The sequence below is a fragment of the Rattus norvegicus genome, chromosome 3 (assembly GCF_021556685.1).
Source record: "Rattus norvegicus strain SHRSP/BbbUtx chromosome 3, alternate assembly SHRSP_T2T, whole genome shotgun sequence".
NCBI lineage: Eukaryota > Metazoa > Chordata > Mammalia > Rodentia > Muridae > Rattus > Rattus norvegicus.
Genome location: NC_141536.1, coordinates 72,571,953 through 72,595,592, shown reverse-complemented (window position 1 = coordinate 72,595,592; position 23,640 = coordinate 72,571,953). Strand labels below are relative to the sequence as shown.

General features: G+C 34.6%; 2 protein-coding genes and 2 pseudogenes across 3 annotated transcripts; 1 reads left to right on the top strand and 3 right to left on the bottom strand.

Annotated features, from left to right (window-relative positions):
• Nucleotides 1-311: 311 nt before the first annotated feature.
• LOC148006504 (olfactory receptor 10AG1-like) lies at nucleotides 312-1,409 on the bottom strand. 2 transcript variants are annotated; one of them, XM_087655333.1, is made up of 2 exons: nucleotides 1,380-1,409; nucleotides 312-1,274 (listed from the first exon to the last, which is right to left on the bottom strand). In XM_087655333.1, the coding sequence occupies exons 1-2, from the start codon at nucleotides 1,407-1,409 to the stop codon at nucleotides 312-314; spliced, it is 993 nt and encodes a 330-aa protein (XP_087511459.1). The 2 variants fall into 2 exon arrangements, with proteins under 2 accessions (XP_087511459.1, XP_087511460.1); XM_087655334.1 differs by lacking the exon at nucleotides 1,380-1,409 and having other exon boundaries at nucleotides 312-1,292.
• On the bottom strand, nucleotides 8,141-9,046 carry Or12e13-ps1 (olfactory receptor family 12 subfamily E member 13, pseudogene 1; annotated as a pseudogene).
• On the bottom strand, nucleotides 17,267-18,235 carry LOC148006503 (olfactory receptor 10AG1-like). The gene has a single exon (XM_087655332.1). The coding sequence runs from the start codon at nucleotides 18,233-18,235 to the stop codon at nucleotides 17,267-17,269; it is 969 nt and encodes a 322-aa protein (XP_087511458.1).
• On the top strand, nucleotides 19,481-20,094 carry Olr591-ps (olfactory receptor pseudogene 591; annotated as a pseudogene).

Below are 23,640 nucleotides of genomic sequence, written 5' to 3'. Positions count from 1 at the left end.
TATACTTCATGATCATAGAAGATAGTCAGAATATAGTATGAAGGCTTGGGGAAATAATTAAGTATTAACCTTAAGATATGTATATTGAATTTAAAGTCTACCAATATATTTAAATGACAATGGAAATTATTAAAATTCTCTTAAAATAAGTATATGTTTTTGAAAGATGGATCATTGAAGGTGGTTGATCATGTGTAACACAGTATAAACAGAATAAACTGCACAGAAATATTTGTGTTATTACAAAATAAACATTATTGCCTTTACAATTTGGGGATAAAATAGTTCATAACAAGAAAGTAATCCATAGATTAGAAAAATAATAAACTTCTATGCCTACACAAGTCCCTAATTTGGAATATTAACTTTCTCATAGCAGCAGTCACTTCCTTGTTTCTAAGGCTGTATATTAGCGGATTTAACATAGAAATCACAATTGCATAGAACAGAGAGAACACTTTGTCAGTTCCAGGAGAATGCCTGGACTTTGGTCTCAAATAGGTAACTGTAGCAGATCCATAAAACAACACCACCACCAGCAGGTGCGAAGAACATGTGGAGAAGGCTTTTGCCCACCCTTTGGTTGTTGGCAAGCCCAGGATGGTGGCAATGATTTTGCTGTAGGATGTAAGCACCAATATGAAGAGGAAAGCAACTACCATGGAAACAACCAAATAAACAGACAGTTCGTGTACAGAAGTGTCTCCACAAGCCAGCTTGAGAATTGGTGGTATGTCACAAAAGAAATGGTCTATTTGATTCGAATTACAAAAAGGCATAGAGAATATCTGATAAGTTTGTCCTATCTGGACTGGGATACCTCCCAGCCAGGAGACTGCCACCATCTGTGTGCACCTTTTTGGGTTCATGACCAGTGGATAATGCAGAGGGTTGCAGATGGCCACATAGCGGTCATACGACATCACAGTCAGCAGCAAACATTCAGTAGTTCCAAAAATAAGGAAGAAGCACAGCTGTGTGGCACAGGACATCAGTGAAATGCTTCTGTCCTGTTTCTCAAGGTTGAACAGAATCCTTGGGACAGTAACTGATACATAACAGATTTCCAGAGAGGAAAAGTTTGCCAGGAAAAAATACATGGGTTTCTGTAATGCAGGGTCCATACTGGTTGTTAGTATTATGAGGAAATTTCCAACCAGGATAATTATATAAACTACAGAAAACACTGCATGTAGAAACCCTTGGAGGTTGGGAAAGTCAGAAAATCCTATGAGCACAAATTGCATCACTGTGGAAACATTCTCTATGTTTCCCTTCATGTTTCACCTGTGGAAAATATTAAATCACAAATACACAGAATTTCTGCTTTTAGCCTACCTAGTTTCATGTATGCTTTTCTCACATCACACATTTTAGACTTTTTTAACAATGAAGTGTTTAAATTCCATTGCTTTAAAACTATAGTTACATATGTTTTATTAATTAATAAATGACCACATAGTATTTGGTCTTCTAACCTTCTGATATATATATTTTATTATGAATATGTTGGAAATATACCTTATTTTAAATTGTATAATATTTGTCCTTACAAATCTGATAAGCTTTTCTATAGTTTTGCTGTGGTGTCTCCAGTATGTTTTATAGGCTTGTGTTCTGTGGAAGTTTGCAATTTCAACATGAAAAAAATAAAATGAATTCACAAAATATCTAAAACATTCAGTTCAAATCTGAGTTTTCTTTCCAATATAAGTTATATGAATCTTCAAGCATAAATTGTGTTCAGACTTTAAGATGGGGAATGCTCATCTTGATAGTCTTCATTTTCAGTCTCATGAATCCTGCTTCTAACACTTTTATTTGCATAAAATACAAGAGTCTCTTCTCTCTCTCTCTCTCTCTCTCTCTCTCTCTCTCTCTCTCTCTCTCTCTCTCTCGTCCTCTTGCTCTCTCACTCTCACTCTCCATGTGTGGTTGCATGCACATGCACAGATATGAATTCATGCATACCTTATTTTTTTCCAAACTGTAGGTATTGATTAAAGGATTCAAATCATTACTATCATCACTATCCTTTATGGGTAACATGTAGAATATTGTTTTGCAAAACTAAATCATTAAATTACTAGATAAGGGGCTGGGGATTTAGCTCAGTGGTAGAGCGCTTACCTAGGAAGCGCAAGGCCCTGGGTTCGGTCCCCAGCTCCGAAAAAAAAAAAAAAAAAAACCAAAAAAAAAAAAAAAAAAAAAAAAAAAAAAAAAATTACTAGATAAAATACTAATACATCAAAATGACTATTTCTTATGAAGTTTCTCCCCACAACAAGCAATTATTTTTAGCTCAAGTTCTGGCATGCACAATTTTTATATTAAGCATATGATATATTTGCATGGAAGCATACTCAGATAACAATGCAAAGTTTGGCTATATAAGTAGTATATCATAACTAGTATAGTTTTTGGTATGAGCTATCTTATATTCACAATATGTTGTGAATATTAGGAAAATGAAAATGAGAAGCTTAATATAGGAAGGAGAGGGACTTCATCATCATTTGTTAACACCTGTAAGTCTGGACAATGATAAAGGGACATACTTTAACACATTTCAAACACGAATTTCATTTGAATTGTAAATATTCTAGAAAAATAGTAAATTACTTAAAATATTTTATAATCTTGTAATTATACTATAAAATAATTAGAAAATTATGGTACATATTTTAAAATATCTGCACTGTGGTTTCGCAGTAGAGATAGTAGAGATTGGCAGAGACTAGGAAACTGAGATCCATGTAGAGGTGAACCTTGGTTTACAATGGAAATGCACCTGTGGTTGGTTTAGACAAAAAACATTGTCAGCTTCTATTAGACAACAGAGACATGTTTTTTTTCTGGTTAAAAACACTTGACAACTTCTCTTTGAATAGAGTCACTATAAAGAAAATATCGATAGTTGTGAATACAATTTATAATTATGGAGCATTAATCAATTAATTGTGACTTTTATGACCCTAGAGTTCATTTAGTTTTAATTTATCAGAAAAACTGCAAAGAAAAATGAAAAGTTGATGTTTTCATATATGACAACTGAGCTCCTAAGATATCTATAATTTAGTAAGTAGTAATGCTATTAAGAAATAGCTTCATTGCTTGTAAGAAGTTGTGATGCAGTGGGAGGCATGACTCCTCCTGCAGGGCACAGTGTGAACCGGGTGCTGTGCAGACCAACCGCCCACCTTTGTCTGTTACTTAACTTAATCCTTCTGTAGACAAATAAAGTTTTGACTTGTGTGTAAAAAAAATAGCTTCAAGTGCAGATTTTACTGTCTCTATACTGCTCTTTAGTATCATACATACAAATCTACTCTAACTTAAGGAAAAGGCTAATACAGGAAAGCAAGATGGAAAACAAAGGAAGAATTTTAAGACAAGTAGCACAGAATGTAAATGGATGAATATCATTCCTCTAACTCTCTTAACAGTTATATAAAATGATCTTTTTGGACATCCTATTCCTAGACTTGACATATGTAAAATATTTAAATATTACCTAAAGAGATTATTTCTCTAATATATTTTGAGAGTTAAATTAAGGTATAGTAATCATAATATTATTCTTTACTATGTAGAATCACTTTACCATTGAGCACCTTCTATGTCTCCCATGTAATTAATAATTATATTCATAAATGTATAAAATCTCACTTAATCAGTGTTCAAAATTTAAGCATTAAAGATGTATCTAATTTTTTGTTTGAATTTTTCCCCTGGAGTTAAAAGGATATATACATTGTCAAAATAAACTTGTATTTGACAAAATCATCTCACACTTACCTATTTGATTCTAGGCACAATATAATACACACCATTATTATTTGTAACAAATATGAGAAAGAAGACTAGACTTTTTAGCTATGAAGCTGATTTGAAGAAGTTGCTGTCTTTGCAAGTATCTTAAATTATAAATTAACTATGTTCCTCATGTGGTTAGACTTACTATCCTGGGAATCAACCCTTTTCCCATGCAACATTCTAACAGATATTAATTTTTCCTGTGACTCAAAGAGATAGTAAGAAAACCAAAATAATATCCAGACAGATTATTTTAGGAACTTAATTGATGTGTATAATATGTTTTGAATAAATTCACTCTGCATTTCCTCTTTTCTCATTTTCCCATCCCTAAAACCATCTTTCAACTGCAACACCCAATACCCCTGCTACTTCCTGACTCAAGTTAGTGCTGACTATGTTAGAGACCTCTGTCTAAGTACAGAAAACCAGTATGCAGCACAGGCCTGAATAAAGTGTATTTTTCTTGTGATCCAATCAGGACGCTATGTTCCAGATACTATTCAGATTGTGATCATTAATGACCAATATTAAGAGTGCCCATTTTTACTTTTATATGTACAAAGTGTAAAAAGCATGCAGAATATCTACACATAATTTCTTCTGTAGAAGGTAGTCCCAAAACCATAGTAGGAAGAAAGAGTTTCCAGAAAGGACAATTCTTTTTTCAACACCTAGATGACAAAAAAAGACAATTTTCTGCTATTAAAATCCCTCTGTTTTTCAAATTTACAGGGAAAAAATACCACAGGAATAATATATATATGCATACATATATGTGTGTGTGTATACAATATATAGAAATCAATCAACGTAATCCACTATGTAAATAAACTCAAAGAAAAAAACACATGATCAGCTCATTAGATGCTAAGAAAGTATTTGACATAGTTCAAAACCCCTTCAGGTTCAAATATTAGAAAGACCAGGAATTCAAGGACCATTCCTAAACAAAGTTAAAGCAATGTACAGCAAGCTAGTAGACAACATGAAACTAAATTAAGAAAAACTTTAAGCAATCTCACTAAAATTAGAGACTAGACAGGGCTACCCACTCAATCCCTACTTATTCAATACAGTATTCGAAGTCTTAGCCAGAGAAATCAGACAACAAAAGGAGGTGAAAAGAATAAAAAGTTGAAAGGAAGATATCAAAATATTACTATTTGTGGATGATATGATAGTATACTTGCGACCCCAAAAGTTCCACCAGAGAAACTCCTAAACCTAAGAAACAACTTCAGCAAAGTAGCAGGGTATAAAATTAACTCAAACAAATCAGTCGCTTCCCTCTAATCAAAAGATAAACAGGCAGAGAAAGATATTAGGGAAAGGACACCTTTCATGATACTCACAAATCATATAAAATACTTTGGTTTGATTCTAACCAAGCAAGTGAAAGATCTGTATAACAAGAACTTCAAGTCTCTGAAGAAGAAATTGAAGAAGATGTCAGAAGATGGGAAGATCTCCCATGCTCATGAATTGGCAGGATTAACACTACAAAAAGGCCACCCTGCCAAAAGCAATCTACAGATTCAACACAATCCCCACCAAAATTCTAATTCAATTCTTCATAGAGTTAGGCAGAACAATTTGCAAATTCATTTGCAATAACAAAAACTCAGGATAGAGAAGACTAACCACAACAATAAAGGAACTTCTAGGGGAATCAACATTCCTGACCTCAAGCTGTATTACAGAGCAATAGTGATAAAACAGTATGGTATTGGTTCAGAGACATGCAGGTAAATCAATGGAATAGAATTGAAGACCCAAAAACAAACCCACACATCTGTGGTCACTTGATCTTTGATAAAGTAGCTAAAACCATACAATGGATAAAAGATAGCATTTTCAACAAATGGTGCTGGTTCAACTAGAGGTCAGCATGTAGAAGAATGCAAATCAATCCCATTCTTATCATCCTATATGAAGCTCAAGTCCATGTAGATCAAGGACCTCCACATAAAACCACAAACACTCAAACTAATAGAAGAAACAGTGAGGAAGAGCCGCAAGCAAGAAGTGGGGAAAGCTTCTGGAACAGAACACCAATGGTTATGCTCTAATTTCAAAAATAAACAAATGGAGCTTCATAGAATTGCAAAATTTCTATAGGACAAAGGACACTGTCATTAGGACAAAATAGCAACCAAAAGATGGGGAAAAGGTCTTTACCAATACTAAATCCAACAGAGGGCTAATATTCATATTTATATAGTATATTTATAATATATATAAAGATCTCAGGAAGTTTGACTCCAGAGAATCAAATAACTCTGATATAAATGGGTTACAGAGCTAAACAAAGAATTCTCAGCTGAGGAATATCAAATGACTGAGAAGTGCCTAAAGAAATGTTCAACATCCTTAGTAATCCAGGAAAGGCAAATCAAAAACTACCTGAGATTCCAACGCACACCAGTCAGAATGGCTAAGATCAAAAACTCAGGTGAGCATAGATGTTGCTGAGGATGTGGAGAAAGGAACACTCCTTTACTGTTGGTGAAATGGCAAGGTGGTACAACCACTCTGGAAATCAGTCTGGATGATACTCACAAAATTGAACATAATACACCTTGAGAATCCAGCTGTACCACTCCTGGGCATATACCCAAAAGATGCTCCAAAACACAACAAGGACAAATGCTCCACTATGTTCATAGCAGCCAGAAGCTTGAAAGAAGCCAGATGTTCTTCCACAGAATAATGGATACAGAAAATGTGGAGTACTACTCATCTATTAAAAACAATGACTTCATGAAATTCATAGGCAAATGGTTGGAACTAGAGAGTATCATCCTGAGTGAGATAACCCAATCACAGAATGCACACATAGTTTACACATTTTCATGGCTCTAATTATTAATATTAGGTATTATAAAATAGTGACAATTTGTTCTAAAAATGCATGAAAGGCTGGTGATATGCACACATTTATTCAAGTTTTGTATTACAACGTGTCAGAAAAAAACTATCTTTTATTCTAAAGCAGAAATCCAAAACTGAATATGACTTTAAAATATTTTTAAATGATTTTAATTTTTATTTTTTTATTTGCCAGTTGTTTTGACCAATTTTATATATTTATGGAACATACTGTCATCATATTATTTACATTAATTACCCTTATTATTTACATTAATTACTACTTGAATACCTGCTAACAGTTTTCTTTCTCCCAAGTATTTTACTTTATTTTCATGTTGTTCTTTAACGATTACATTTAATTTGGCTGTTTGTATGCATACACATACAGGCTCATAAACTGACCAGGCACAACTTTGCAATGGCAACACAATTGCAGTAAAAGACACAACCTCATCTAAAACAAGTTGTAACTTTAGAAATGTGGTATAAGGTAGATGAAAATATATGGAGATACTAAATGATGTTCAGCTTTCTCATAAATACCCCTTCAAAAGCTGAATAATTTTAGTGCCACTACTCAGGCTTAAAATCATGATGGCACAGATATACAGACACAACATAGCTCTTTGGACTTCAGTGAATCCCAAAATTACTCATACACTTGAGTTTACATTTAAATTCATAGAAATCATTTTTAGAAACATGAGGAGAAAAAGAAATAGACACTTGAATTGTAGTTTTACACAGGAGCAGCAACAACAGAATTTCGTACTAAGTTAGAGTTACAATAATAAAGAAAAACATGTACAAAAATATTGAATTTTATAGTGCTGTGTCATACCACAAAGCCGTTACATTATAAATGAGAAATGAATTGAGGTATATTTCCCCTTAGTATTATTTTGAAAGTATCACATATGGAAGGGGGACAGAATCAAATAAATAAACTCAAATAGAAACTGAGTCTGTCCAATTTAGAATTTTACAGACTTTTTTAGTAGGGTCCAGAGAGACTCACTGAAAATTAGCTCATCACTATTGACTTATAATGAGCATATATTATTATGTGTCTACTTGTAGTTATTCCTTTATATACTCCAGAATCAGAGAAGACTGTCAAAAATATAGATTTGAGAATCTGAGGAAATAATAACCTATAAACTTTAAGATATGAATATCAATTTTTTAATTGTACTGATATATTTAAAAAATTTTGAATGACTAAAACTGTTTTTTTTAAATAATTATTTTCTTCCTAGATGGTTCATTGAAGATCATTGTCTTGACTAATAGGCATAAACAGAAGAAAATGTACAAGAAAATTAAAGTTTGAGGAAAATACATTACAAAATGGAAGGGATTGCTTTCTTAATACGGGGATAAAATATTTCAAAATTAGGAGTTATCAGTAGGTAAGGTAAAGAAGAAAGTTCTATGCCTACACATGACCCTACTTTTGGAGTATTAACTTTCTCAGTGCAGCAATCACCTCCTTGTTCCTAAGGCTGTATATTAAGGGATTGAACATAGGAGTAACAATTGTATAGAACAGAGAGAGCAGTTTGTCAGTTCCAGGAGAATGCATGGACTTTGGTCTCAAATAGGTAACTGTAGCAGATCCATAAAACAACACCACCACCAGCAGGTGGGAAGAGCATGTGGAGAAGGCTTTTGCCCGTCCTTTGGCTGTTGGCAACCTCAGGATGGTGGCAATGATTTTGCTGTAGGATGTAAGCACCAGAATAAAGGGGAAAGCAGCGACCACCATAACAACCACATAGACAGACAGTTCATGTACTGAAGTGTCCCCACATGCCAGCTTCAGAATTGGTGGTATGTCACAGAAGAAATGGTTGATTTTGTTAGAATTACAAAAATGCATAGAAAATATCTGATAGGTTTGTCCTATCTGGACTGGAATGCCTCCAAGCCAGGAGCCTGCTGCCAGCTGAGTACACTTTGTTGGGTTCATGATAAGAGGATAGTGCAGAGGGTTGCAGATGGCCACATAGCGATCATAGGACATCACAGTCAAAAGCAAACATTCAGTAGTTCCAAAAATAAGGAAGAAGCACAGTTGTGTGGCACAGGACATCATTGAAATGCTTCTGTCCTGTTTCTCGAGGCTGAACAGAATCCTTGGAACAGTAACTGATACATAACAGATTTCCAGCGAGGAAAAATTTGCCAGAAAAAAATACATGGGTTTCTGTAATGCAGGATCCATACTAGTTATTAGTATTATGAGGAAATTTCCAACCAGGATAATTATGTAAACGATAGAAAACACTGCAAATAGAAACCCTTGGAGGCTGGGAAGTTCAGAAAATCCTATGAGCACAAACTGAGTCACTGTGGAAACATTCTCAATGTCCTCGATCTCTTCATGTCGCACCTGTGGAAAATGTTAAGTCGGAAATATATACCACTCCTGCCTTTAGCCTATCTAGTTTCATGTATGCTTTTCTGAGAGCACACATTTTTGTGTCCTTTTTAATAATAAAGTATAAATTTCATTGCTATAAAATTATACTTAAATATATTTTTAAATTAGTAAATGACCATATAAAATGTGGTCTTTTAATCTTCTGAGATATGTTTTATTATGTATTCACATTGGTAATATATCTTAATTTAAATTGAGTGATTTATTTGTACTTTTAAGTTCTGAATAATCTTTCTTATGGTTTTGTTGTGGTGCCTTTCTAGTCTTGTATTCTGTGGAAATTTGTAATTTGAAGACTAAACAAGTAAATTTAAGCAATTAAATATCCTAAAGTATTATGTAGTTCAAAATTAAATTTTGCTTCCAATGTAAGTTATATGAAATCTGCAGTCATAATTTCTGTTTGGGACTCACCATCTATCTGGATGGTCTAAAATCATTTACCATCTCATGAGTCCTGCTATCAACAAATTTATTTTTTTCATTCAGTGTTACTATACACACTGTGTATGTGTTTGTATGTGTGTAAGTGTACATTTATGCTTATATTATTTTTGGTATTTTTGTTTTTAATCTCTTAATATTGATTAAATGTTTTAATTGTCCCTACAATTTATGTGTAATACATTGATTATTGTTTGGCAATAATAATTTATTATAATACTAATTGACTAACAATACATCAAATTAGTCATTACATATAAATGTTCCACCTTTACCTACTATTAGATTTAGATATTATTTGACATTCTGGCCCACAAGATTTGCACATTAAGCATATCTTACATATTTATCTGTGTGAATGCTCACATAAATTAGGGAGCACAAATAAGCAAGAAATATTTCAAACCCATTCTTTCATGTGTAAGTATATAATGTATTATTTTTGTATGAGCTACCTTGTGTTCCTATTATGTTGTGAATAATATCAAAATAAAAATAAGTACTTCACTATTGGAATCAGAGTGCTCATCTCCATTTGTTAACTTGTGAGTCTGAACAATTATAAAGACACATTTCAAAACATTAAACATAAATTTAATATTTTGTTGATAATATTCTTGAAAATAGTAGAGTATTATTTATATTATATTTAGAGAATATTAAAATGTTCTTAATACCCTGTAATTATATTATAATGTTAAATAAAATTTATAATAAATATTTTAAAAAACAGTCCATGTGGTCTCACAATAGTGCCACTAGAGAATGCCAGAAACTGTAAGACTCAAAACAATGTACAAAAGGAGCTATGTTGATAATCCTCTGTTTGGCTTAGAAAAAATTTTCTATGCTTCTAGAGAGCAGAGAATTCAGAAATTTATATTTTTATTGCTGGTTGAAAACATTTGACAATGCTGTTTTTTGCATATAGTCACCATAAGGAAAGTATACATATTTAGGAGGATAATTTATTCTTATTGAGCATGACTCAATGTAGTAGATAAGACATTTTTGACTCCAGAAGTCATGTGATTTTAATTTTCTGGATAAAATAAAAAGAAGGAGCAAAACAATATGCATATGGCTCACAGGACGTCTGATGACTGAGCTGTGAGGGTATCTATAATTTAGTAAGTAGTGATGCTACAGAAAAGTTTCAAGTTCAGATTGTGCTTTCTTTACACTGGTGTTTAGCTGCACAACCATTCCACACTTACAAACTCATTCTAATTTCAGAAAAAGACTAATAACAAAAAACAAGGTGGAAAACAAAGGGAGCCTTTTAACACAAGCAGGATAAGATATAAGCAGTTAATAATATCCTTCCTCTTAACTTCCTTAAGAGTTATTTAAAATTGAGCTTTTTATACATCTTTTTCTAAACTTGACATATGAAAAATATGTGAATATTTCCTAAACAGTTTATTTTCTTAATGTGTTTTGAAAGTTAAATTAAGATGATAATAATCTACATAGGAATACATTGCAATTGAAACTTTGTATTTCTTTTGTTTTACTATTATATCCAGAAATGTATAAAGTCTAACTTCTCAGTTCTTAGAATTTAAATCACTAAAGTTTTATCCAATTCTCTGTAATTTAATTAAGTTTTCTGGTATTAAAATGCTGTAAACATGTACAAATTAACTTGTATTTGACAAAATCTTTTCACACACATATTTGATTACAGGCTCAACATAATACTTACCATTATTGCTTCCACCCCAAATGAGAAAGACAACTATACTTTTCAGTTTATGATGTTTATTTGAAACAGTTCCTCACTGACTTCTCAAATGTCTCAGATTAAACACCTACTATATTCTTTAAATAGCAATGAGTTGCTACCCTGGTATAAACTTTTCCCCATGCAACCTTCTAATTAAGATATTAATTCTGCCTGTCATTCAAAGAATTGGATACATCAAGAAGTAATATTCAGACAGGTTATTTTAAGAACTTAATTAAGGCATATAATGTGTTTTTATCAAATTCACTCGCATTTCCTGTTCTCTAATTTTTACTATTTCCCCACCACCACTTTTCCATCTCCCCACACAACCCTCCTTCTTCTCCCTGAGTAACATTAGTGCTATTCGTATATGTATAGGCATAGAGACATATGAATGAGTATAGACAACAATTTGGGTACCACATCACTGAATAAAATGTTCTTTTCCTACACCCAGCAGCAATCAATTGCTGATAGCATAGCAGATATTTTGAGTCTTTATGGAGCCCTCCCTGTTATATACTGATAGTTACATTGGTTTGACCTTTTGCAAGTGCATGTAATCTCAGATGTGATGAGTTCATATATGCTACCATCTTCTTATGTCCAGAAAATACTTATGTCCACTTCTTATAACTCTCTCATGTTTTCTGCTTACTCTACCACAAAGGTCTCTCACACTTTAGAAGAGTATTGTGTGATATAGGTAACACATTTAGTGCTGAGTACATTCTGAGTAGTTCTTATTATGCACGTTGCCTTCAAAAGGAGTATGTATTAATTAGCATCTAACACAGTACAAAAGTAAGTTCCTGAGATGACAGTTGAGAGACGCACCAATCTGATTTTTAGGATTTTTTTTTTGCAACCATTATGTGATGTACCATTTGGAAACATCAACATCTTATGACTTTATGTGATTTATGAATTAAGTGGAAAATACTTTAAAATGGTGACAATTCAGCAGTGCATTAGTATAAATTTATTTTTTTTATCTTTGAAAAAAGAGATATCAGAGTCTAGGATTGTTCAGGCATGTATGTGATCCGCAACCCAACTTTTCCTTTTCCATGAATTGTGGTCCAGTCATAGCTGTTTACTCCAACAGACTAATATGTTGGTGGTGATTAATGGCTGTAGTAAGAACTGCCAATTATTCCTTTTATATGTATGAACTGTAAAAAGCATGCAGAATATTTATACACAATTTCTTCTGTAGAATGTAGTCCCAAAACCATAGCAGGAAAGCAGAGTTTCTAGGAAGAACTATTTCTTGTTCAATACCCAGAAGACCAGAGAAGGTGATTTTCTACTGTTGGCTTCACTCTGTTTTTCAAATTTAGAGATCCGAAAGGTGACAATATCTCATACATAACCAATGATCAGATCAAGTCAACCAGAATTGTATTTTTTAGCTTCACAATGATTAGGACTTTCAGAATGCATAACCCCTATGTAGACATCAACATATAGAACATAGTTGAAAAACACAATGGATTAAGATGCTGGATGCTGAATAAGGAATATTTTTAATTGGATTTTTTAAAAGTTCTAAATGTTATCCCATTTATCATTTTCCCCTCCTGAAACCTGCTATCCCACACCACCACCACCCCCTGATTCTATGTGGGTGCTCCCTCATGCACCCACCCACTCCCTCCCACTTCCCAGCCCTGATATTCTCCTACAGTGGGGCATTGAGCCTGGACAGGACCAAGGGCCTCTCCTCACTTTGACACCTGACAAGACCATCCTCTGCTACATATGTGGATGGAGACATAGATCCATTGCTGTTTTCTCTTGGGATGGTGGTTTAGTCCCTGGGAGTTCTGGGGTGTCTGGTTGGTTGATATTGTGTTCTTCTTATGGAAACCCCTTCTCCTACTTCAGTTCTTTCTCTTACTCCTCCATTAGGGACCCAGTTCTCAGTTGAATGGTTGGATGTGAGTATCCACTTCTGTATTTGTAAGACTCTGGCAGAGCCTCTTATAAGATATCTATATTAGGCTCCTGTCAGCATGCATTTCTTAGGATATTTTAGGTAGAAGTAGATATTATATATACACATTGAAAATTATCAATATGGAAAACTATATATTTCTCTGATTTTGAGTTCTAACATTTATGACTTATTCTCCCCTAGGTATAGACAATAAATGTATCTTAAACATTATATTAATTGGGGCTATACATATTTTAATATTTAACAATGGGAGTCATATTTTATATATTTTATGATCCTTTTAAACCTCTTTGATTAAAGTATAAATTTAAAAGTTTTTATGTTCTTTTATTACATAGTCCAATCTGTATTTAAATGTTTTGGGGTAAATATTGTTATGTGAACATCCCCCTTGTTAGATTGTGAATTTCAAAACATTTCCTATTCTTAAAAATGTTACCATCAAGGGGTTAGGGGAAGGACTGAAGGACCTGAAGGAGCTGAAGAGCTTCATACCCTGCAGAGCTTCCAGGGACTAAACCACCAACTAAACAATACACATGGAGGAACCCATGGCTACAACTTCATATGTAGCAGAGGATTGCCTTATCTGGCATCAATGAGAGAGAAAGCTCTAGGTCATGTCAAGGTCGATTCCCCAGAGAGGAACAATGCTAGGGAGACAAGGCAAAATTAAGTGGGTGGGGAAGCTTCCTCATAGAAGCATGGCAAGGGGGAATTTGATAGGGGGTTTGCAGAGGAAAACTAGGAATGGAAATAACATTTAAATATAAAAAAATAAAATATCCAATAAAGATGTTAGCAGAATCTACTATCTAAGATTTGTAACATTCCACTTAAATAATTTCCTTTCATGGACTGATTTTTACCTTAGATAGCATAGGTACATATTTTTACCAATTTATTTTCATGACTACATGTTAAGGTTTAATATTTAAGTGTATTGCCAATTTGCTGGAAAACTGTACACATGCCTGAGTATTGTGCATGTGTTTATTCAATTTTTGTACTACCATGAATGAAAAAGCATATTCACTTTATTAAGAAGCAGAAATGAAGAAATAAGTATGACTAAGTTTTTTAAATGAGATTTATTTATTTTTTTAATTAGTCATTTCTTTCTACAAATTATTTTTCATCTTTATTAACTTGGGTATTTCTTATTTACATTTCGATAGTTATTCCCTTTCCCGTTTTCGGGGCCATCATCCCCCTAACACCTCCCCCCCTTCTCTATGGGTGTTCCCCTTCCCATCCTCCCCACATTACCGCCCTCCCCGCAACAATCACATTCACTGGGAGTTCAGTCTAGGCAGGAACACGGGCTTCCATTTCCACTCGTGCCATTACTAGGCTATTCATTACTACCTATGAAGTTGTTGTCCAGAGTCAATCCATGTATAGTCTTTGGGTAGTGGCTTAGTCCCTGGAAGCTCTGGTTGGTTGGCATTGTTGTTCATATGGGGTCTCAAGCCCCTTCAAGCTCTTTCAGTCCTTTCTCTTATTCCTTCAACAGGGGTCCCATTCTCAGTTCAGTGATTTGCTGCGGACATTCGCCTATGTATTTGCTGTATTCTGGCTGTGTCTCTCAGGAGAGATCTAGATCCTATTCCTGTTGGCCTGCACTTCTTTGCTTCATCCATCTTATCTAGTTTGGTGGCTGAATATGTATGGGCCACATGTGGGGTAGGCTCTGAATGTGTGTTCCTTCTGCCTCTGTTCTAAACTTTGCTTCCCTATTCCCTTCCAAGGGTATTCTTGTTCCCCTTTTAAAGAAGGAGTGAAGCATTCGCATTTTGGTCATCCTTCTTGAGTTTCATGTGTTCTGTGCATCTAGGGTAATTTGAACATTTGGGCTAATATCCACTTCTCAATGAGTGAATACCATATGTGTTTTTCTGTGATTGGGTTACCTCACTCAGGATGATATTTTCCAGTTCCCTCCATTTGCCTATGAATTTCATAAAGTCATTGTTTTTGATAGCTGAGTAATATTCCATTGTGAAAATTTATCACATTTTCTGTATCCATTCCTCTGTTGAAGGGCATCTGGGTTCTTTCCAGCTTCTGACTATTATAAATAAGGCTGCTATGAACATAGTGGAGCATGTGTCTTTGTTATATGTTGGGGCATCTTGTTGAGCATCATATGCCCAAGAGAGGTATAGCTGCGTTCTCAGGTAATTCAATGTCCAATTTTCTGAGGAACCTCCAGACTGATTTCCAGAATGGTTGTACCAGTCTGCAATCCCACCAACAATGGAGGAGTGTTCCTCTTTCTCCACATCCTCGCCAGCAACTGCTGTCACCTGAGTTTTTGATCTTAGCCATACACACACATACACACACACACACACACACACACACACACACACACACACACACACACACACGGAGAGCATATTAACTCTATAATCTTCTCTTATCCCTCTCACACCTGCTGATACTTTTCATCTTCCCAAGTATTTTATTTTTATATTGTTCTTTAACAGCTAAATTTAGTTAGTCTGCTTGGCTTTATATACATAGGTGATCTTTAAATGAAGAGGTATAGCTTAGCAATGGCAATACCACTGTAGAAAAAGACCCAACACCATCTAAAATAATTGTTACTTTGGAAATGTAGTAGGAGATAGATCAAAATGTATTGCTATGATGAATGATGTTCAATTTTCTCATAAAAAATTAATCTAAAGGCTGAATACTTTTAGTAACCCTACTCATAGTTAAAAGCATGATAGCACATATATGCAGATGCAACATAACTCTTTAGATGTCAGAATATACTGAAATTACTATTGTACCTGCATTCACTTTTAAATTAGGAGAAATAATTTTGTACACATTAAGAGTCAGAGGAATAGGTATTTGAATTGCAATTTTAAGAAGGAATAACCACAAGAGAATCTCATATTATAGTAATCTATGGTTATGTCTTAATCAGGTTTTCTATTCCTGCACAAAATATTATGCCCAAGAAACAAGTTGGGGAGGAAAGGATTTATTCAGCTTACACATCCACATTGTTGTTCATCACCAAAGGAAGTCAGGACTGGAACTCAAGCAGGTCAGGAAGCAGGAGCTGATGCAGAGGCCATGGAGGGATGTTACTTACTGGCTTGTTTTCCCTGTCTTGCTCAGCTTGCTTTCTTATAGGACCCAGGACCACCAGCCCAGGGATGGCACCACCCACAATGGGCTGGGTCCTCCCCGCTTTACTAGAATTTGAGAAAATGCCTTATAGCTGACTCTTATGGAGGCATTTCCTCAAGTGAATCTCCTTTTTTCTGTGATAATTTCAGCTTCTGTCAAGTTGACACACAAAACCATCCAGTACATCCAGTAATAACAAAAATAAAAGTATGTGCAAAAATATTGAGTATGTTTGTAGTACTGTGTGATACCATAAAGTCATTAAATTCTGACTAATGGGGAGGACATAGGTATCAGCTTTCCCTTTAGTATTATTTTGAAAGTATATTGCAGAGGAACAGAATCACTTAAATGAATAAACTCAAAAAGGGAACTGAATCAGTCCATTTTAATTCTTTCAGAATTTTTAAGTAGGTCTTAGAGAGATTCACCGATATTTCACTTACTGACTTATTCAATGAGGGTGTATTTTTCTAGTTCTTTTGGTAGGTTCTGTTCTATATACTTCAGAATCTTTGAAGATTGTCAGAAAGTAAGGGCATGAATATGTGTGGAAATAATTACATATTAATTTTAATACCTGGATGTCCAATCTTGTATTGTATCTATATGTAATAAAATATATATATTACTAAAATTTCATTTCAAAAAATAAATATTTTTATGAGATGGTTCAGTGAAGATGAATGATCTTGCCTAGTACATTCTAAACAGAGTAAACTACAAGAAAATTTAAGTTTGAGGAATATGCATTATAAAATGGAAGTTATTGACTTCTTCCTAGGGAACAGAAACATTTCAAAATAAAAAAAAAGTCTATGCCAAAATGACACTATTTTTAGACTATTAGTTTTCTCAGGGCAACAATAACTTCCTTGTTCCTAAGAGTGTATATTAGAGGATTGAACATGGGAGTCACAATGGTATAGAACAGAGAGAGCAGTTTGTCAGTTCCAGGATTATGCATAGACTTTGGCCTCAAGTATGTAATGGTACCAGATCCATAAAACAAAACCACCACCAGCAGGTGAGAAGAACATGTGGAGAAGGCTTTTGCCCGCCCTTTGGCTGTTGGCAACCTCAGGATGGTGGCAATGATTTTGCTGTAGGATGTTAGCACCAGAATAAAGGGGAAAGCAGCCACCACCATAACAACCACATAGACAGACAGTTCATGCACTGAAGTGTCCCCACATGCCAGCTTCAGAATTGGTGGTATGTCACAGAAGAAATGGTCTATTTCATTAGAATTGCAGAAATGCATAGAGAATATCCAACAAGTTTGTCCAATCTGAATTGGAATGCCACTGATCCAGGAGCCTGCTGCAAGCTGAGTGCACTTTTTTGAGTTCATGACCACAGGATAGTGCAAGGGATTGCAAATGGCCACATAGCGATCATAGGACATCACAGCCAGGAGGAAACATTCATCGGTTCCCAACATAAGAAAGAAACACATCTGCACAGCACAAGCCAGCACTGAAATGTTTCTATCCTGTGTCCAAATGTTGAACAGAATTCTTGGGACAGTAACTGATACATAACAGATTTCCAGACAGGAAAAATTTGCCAGGAAAAAATACTTCGGTTTTTGCAATGTATGGTCAAGCCTAGTTATTAATATGATGAGGCAATTACCAGTGAGGATAATCATGTAAATGAGGGAGAACAGTGCAGACAGAATTCCTTGGAGGTTGGGAAGAGCAGAGAATCCCAGCAGGACAAATTGCATTACTGTAGAAATGTTGCCTTCTGCCTCAACTTCATGTTTCATCTGCAGGAATGATTTAGTCGGAGTCTCAGTCATTTCGTCTTTGTTTCTTCTTCTACAATCCAAGAATGGCTTTAACTCTTAGTTCTCCATTCTCCATACAATGTTATTGCTGTTAAAAAGTGTCTGTGTAAAACCTCATATTTTATCTTTCTTAAGAAATTTTATTAATTTTACTCTAAGATACATTATTTTAATTTTATTTAAATATTTATTTATTTAAATTTAAATTAAATTTGCTATCTTCAAATATGAAATATTTCAATATAGTTTCCTTGATTTTATACTCATTATTTAAATAAATATTCTGTGACTCTCAGTGTATATTTACTTCATATTCAAATATATCATTTTCAATCTAAAATAAGAGTGCAATAAATATAATATGTACATAATTATTTTGCTTCATTATTAAAAATTAATGGCAAGAAATAGAATATAATAAAATATCTAAGTTTTAATAGCAAACAATAGAATACAACAAAATATTATTTCAGCTTCAGTGTAAATTCTTTAAAACCAGCAATCAATTCCTGTTGAGATTTTTCAGTGACTAGTGAGGATGGCTGTGGTGCTATATGTGTAGGAAATCTCAACAGTAATTCTAGTAAGAGTGTGCATATTCAAGTTACATGTTTATTTATTTTACAAACTGCTTGCATGCTACAGCTTTATATGTAAAAGTCTGAAACCTCTCAGCTCTTCATTAATTCCTTTTAGTTCACTACATTTTGTGTTTTTCACTAGGTTGTGTGTTATTGCATACATTTTTTTGTGCTTAGATTGTACATATTTTAATTTCCTCATATCCAAACCTACATTGCAAAAGTTCTAAAAGGTATTCTTTGCATTAATGTGTGATAGAAATCTTGTTATTTGACAAAAGCAATTTAATGTATTATTGAAAACCTACGAATAAGCCTACTACTTTTCAGACTATCCCCAAGATATAAGAGGTGATTCTTGGAGTTCAGAACCCCACCTGGACAAATTTTCAAAACTGTGTCAGCGAAGCCACTGTTAAGTGGCTTCAAGTGGGGATCTGGAAAGCAATTACACTATTTCCATATCTTTTGCATAAAGAGAATATCACATTGATGTTTAGGTGTGAACAATATTGTGCTATATTATGTTATAAATAATATGAAAGGTAAACTAACTCAATTCAAGTGAGAGCCACATATGTGGTCTTGCTCTACATGTTTTACATATAGCCAGTGATGAAGATTCAAGTATTAAACAGTAGACAAAATTTATTGTGTTGTCATTGCATTTAAAATTCTATAGAAAGAACAATTAGTTAATATACTTAACACACTTCCCAACCTCCAAGGGATTATGCCTGCACTATTCTCCATTATTTTCATGATTATTCTCACTGGCAACTGCCTCATCATATTAATAACTAGACTTGACCATACATTGTACAAAACCATGTATTGTTTCCTGGCAAAAACTTTTCCTCTCTGGAAATTGGTTATGTATCACTTACAGTCCCAAGAAATCTGTTCAACATTTGGACACAGGGTAGAAACATTTCTGTGCTGGCTTATACTGTGCAGATGTGGTTTGTGCTTAGGTTGGGAGCTGATGAATGTTTCCTTGTACAATGTATACACTTGTACAATACTACTGATTAAAATTTGAAGCTTGACTTTATAGAAAACCATGTAGCTGTCTCAGAGAAGTGAGAGCATTATAGATGTTATAAGACCTAGAGAACTAGGAATTGAGGGATACAATGTAAGGTTAATTAGTGGAAAGTAAGTTTTACTTAGAAGTGTAAGTTGCTTTATGCTATCCCACAGTTGTGACTATAGGAAATTATATATTATTGTTTGCTAAAGTTAACCGTATAAAATATTTGAATATATTCACTCTAAAAGTTTTAGGAAAAGGGGTTGGGGATTTAGCTCAGTGGTAGAGCACTTGCCTAGCAAGCGCAAGGCCCTGCGTTCGGTCCCTAGCTCCAAAAAATAGAAAAGAAAAAAAAAGTTTTAGGAAAGGACATTATCCAAAATTTAATGTGATAGAATGTCATACATCAAACGCCAATATTGTACCAATAAACATTCAGAATTGCAATATATGTGATTAAAATAAGTGAAATAAATGAAACTAGGAAAATGTATATTGTCATACAGAGAGAAAGAGAGAGATAACTGAGTTACTAAGATAATTTGTGAATAGTAACACAGCTAAAAATTAATTTCTATTGAGAATTGATAAATTATATCTATGTATCCTATACTATTCTACAATATATTAATTTCATTTTTACAACATTCCCATTTCAAGCATAATTCAGGAAAAGCAACCCAAACAAACATAGAAGCTGTCTGTTAGGAGGATAGATAGCAAACCTGAATCAACATTTTGTAACCTTTATTCTTGCAATTAGTTGTGAAGAGATTATAATTTGGTAAAATAATGTCTTCAGAATAGACATATGTAAAATATTCACATGTATTATTAACTCAGTAATTTATTAATAAATGCTAATGTTCATGTGATTATGATGAAAATCATAAATAATAGCAATTATGCTAATTTTAGTATCTGTGCTCAATATAATAAAGTTATATGACTTTTTCTTTCATCTGAGCTCATAGTTATTATATGTAGAAGAATATGAATGTATATGAATCAGGGCTTTGGAGGTTTAAATGAAAATCAAAGAATCTGTATTTTTAAGTTAGTATATTACTATAGATCATTTATTGATATTAAACATACATGTATTTGTAAGTTTAAATTGAAACACAAAAAAGTAATTTATGTTAAATTATTTGAAACAAATTGCATAAAGTACATACCTTTAAAGGATTCATTAAAACAATAGAAAAATTTAATATTAAATCAGATAAACCATTTGACTTTTAAGTCTATCTATAGTCTCAAACATATTCTAGAGTCACAATCCGAACTTTCTTTAAATAATAACTGTTCTCTGCCCTAGAGACTAACTGCTTTCCAATTTAACCTTATAATTGAGGTGATCTAGTTTATCTAACACTCACAGGGTTTGATACAATACCGAAAATACTGTGCTTTCTCCTTCATTATATGAAGCCACAGTTACTCTGATACCTAAATCACATAAGTACCCAACCAAACAAGAGAAGTTCAGAACAATCTCACTATAAATAACAATACAAATGCAAATATGCTCATTTAAATTCTTGCAAATTTTACCCAAGAAAACTTCAAAACTATATTCACCACAGTCAAGTAGGCTTCATTCCAGGGATGCAAGGTTGGTTGAATATACAAAACTCAACTAAAGTAATCCACTATATAAACAAATTCGAAGGAAAAAAATCACATGATCATCCCATTAGGTGCTGGGAAAGCACTTGAGAAACTACAGCACCTCTTCATGTTAAAAGTACTAGAATTCTCCCAGACCCGGTGAGAGAGAGACCCAACCGCCTGGTCAGGTGGGCACTCCTGAGGCTGCAGAGCAGAAGAGACCACCAACACTGCTCACCCCTGCCCACATCCCTGGCCCAAGAGGAAACTGTATAAGGCCTCTGGGCTCCCGTGGGGGAGGGCCCAGGAGCAGCAGGACACCTGCCAGAGACACCACCAGACCCTGAAGGAAACAGACCAGATAAACAGGTCTCTGCACCCAAATCCCGTGGGAGGGAGAGCTAAACCTTCAGAGAGGCAGACAAGCCTGGGAAACCAGAAGAGACTACTCCCTACACACACATCTCGGACGCCAGAGGAAAAAGCCAAAGACCATCTGGAACCCTGGTGCACTGAAGCTCCCGGAAGGGGCTGCACAGGTCTTCCTGGTTGCTGCCGCTGCAGAGAGCCCCTGGGCAGCACACCACGAGTGAACCTGAGCCTCGGGACCACAGGTAAGACCAAATTTTCTGCTGCAAGAAAGCTGCCTGGTGAACTCAAGACACAGGCCCACAGGAACAGCTGAAGACCTGTAGAGAGGAAAAACTACACGCCCGAAAGCAGAACACTCTGTCCCCATAACTGACTGAAAGAGAGGAAAACAGGTCTGCAGCACTCCTGACACACAGGCTTATAGGACAGTCTAGCCACTGTCAGAAATAGCAGAACAAAGTAACACTAGAGATAATCTGATGGCGAGAAGCAAGCGCAGGAACCCAAGCAACAGAAACCAAGACTACATGCCATCATCGGAGCCCAATTCTCCCACCAAAACAAACATGGAATATCCAAACACACCAGAAAAGCAAGATCTAGTTTCAAAATCATATTTGATCATGATGCTGGAGGACTTCAAGAAAGACATGAACACACTTAGGGAAGCACAGGAAAACATTAATAAACAAGTAAAAGCCTACAGAGAGGAATCGCAAAAATCCCTGAAAGAATTCCAGGAAAACACAATCAAACAGTTGAAGGAATTAAAAATGGAAATAGAAGCAATCAAGAAAGAACACATGGAAACAACCCTGGATATAGAAAACCAAAATAAGAGACAAGGAGCTGTAGATACAAGCTTCACCAACAGAATACAAGAGATGGAAGAGAGAATCTCAGGAGCAGAAGATTCCATAGAAATCATTGACTCAACTGTCAAAGATAATGTAAAGCGGAAAAAGCTACTGGTCCAAAACATACAGGAAATCCAGGACTCAATGAGAAGATCAAACCTAAGGATAATATGTATAGAAGAGAGTGAAGACTCCCAGCTCAAAGGACCAGTAAATATCTTCAACAAAATCATAGAAGAAAACTTCCCTAACCTAAAAAAAGAGATACCCATAGACATACAGGAAGCCTACAGAACTCCAAATAGATTGGACCAGAAAAGAAACACCTCCCGTCACATAATAGTCAAAACACCAAACGCACAAAATAAAGAAAGAATATTAAAAGCAGTAAGGGAAAAAGGTCAAGTAACATATAAAGGCAGACCTATCAGTATCACACCAGACTTCTCGCCAGGAACTATGAAGGCCAGAAGATCCTGGACTGATGTTATACAGACCCTAAGAGAACACAAATGCCAGCCCAGATTACTGTATCCAGCAAAACTCTCAATTAACATTGATGGAGAAACCAAGATATTCCATGACAAAACCAAATTTACACAATATCTTTCTACAAATCCAGCACTACAAAGGATAATAAATGGTAAAGCCCAACATAAGGAGGCAAGCTATACCCTAGAAGAAGCAAGAAACTAATCGTCTTGGCAACAAAACAAAGAGAATGAAAGCACACAAACATAACCTCACATCAAATATGAATATAACGGGACGCAATAATCACTATTCCTTAATATCTCTCAATATCAATGGCCTCAACTCCCCAATAAAAAGACATAGATTAACAAACTGGATACGCAACGAGGACCCTGCATTCTGCTGCCTACAGGAAACACACCTCAGAGACAAAGACAGACACTACCTCAGAGTGAAAGGCTGGAAAACAACTTTCCAAGCAAATGG

Coding starts and splice junctions, on each gene's coding strand:
- LOC148006504 (XM_087655333.1), bottom strand. CDS start 1,409: ATGGAATTTAAACACTTCATTGTTAAAAAA. Junction 1,275..1,379: donor AACACTTCATTGTTAAAAAA/GTCTAAAATGTG, acceptor TGAAACATGAAG/GGAAACATAGAGAATGTTTC.
- LOC148006503 (XM_087655332.1), bottom strand. CDS start 18,235: ATGACTGAGACTCCGACTAAATCATTCCTGCAGATGAAACATGAAGTT.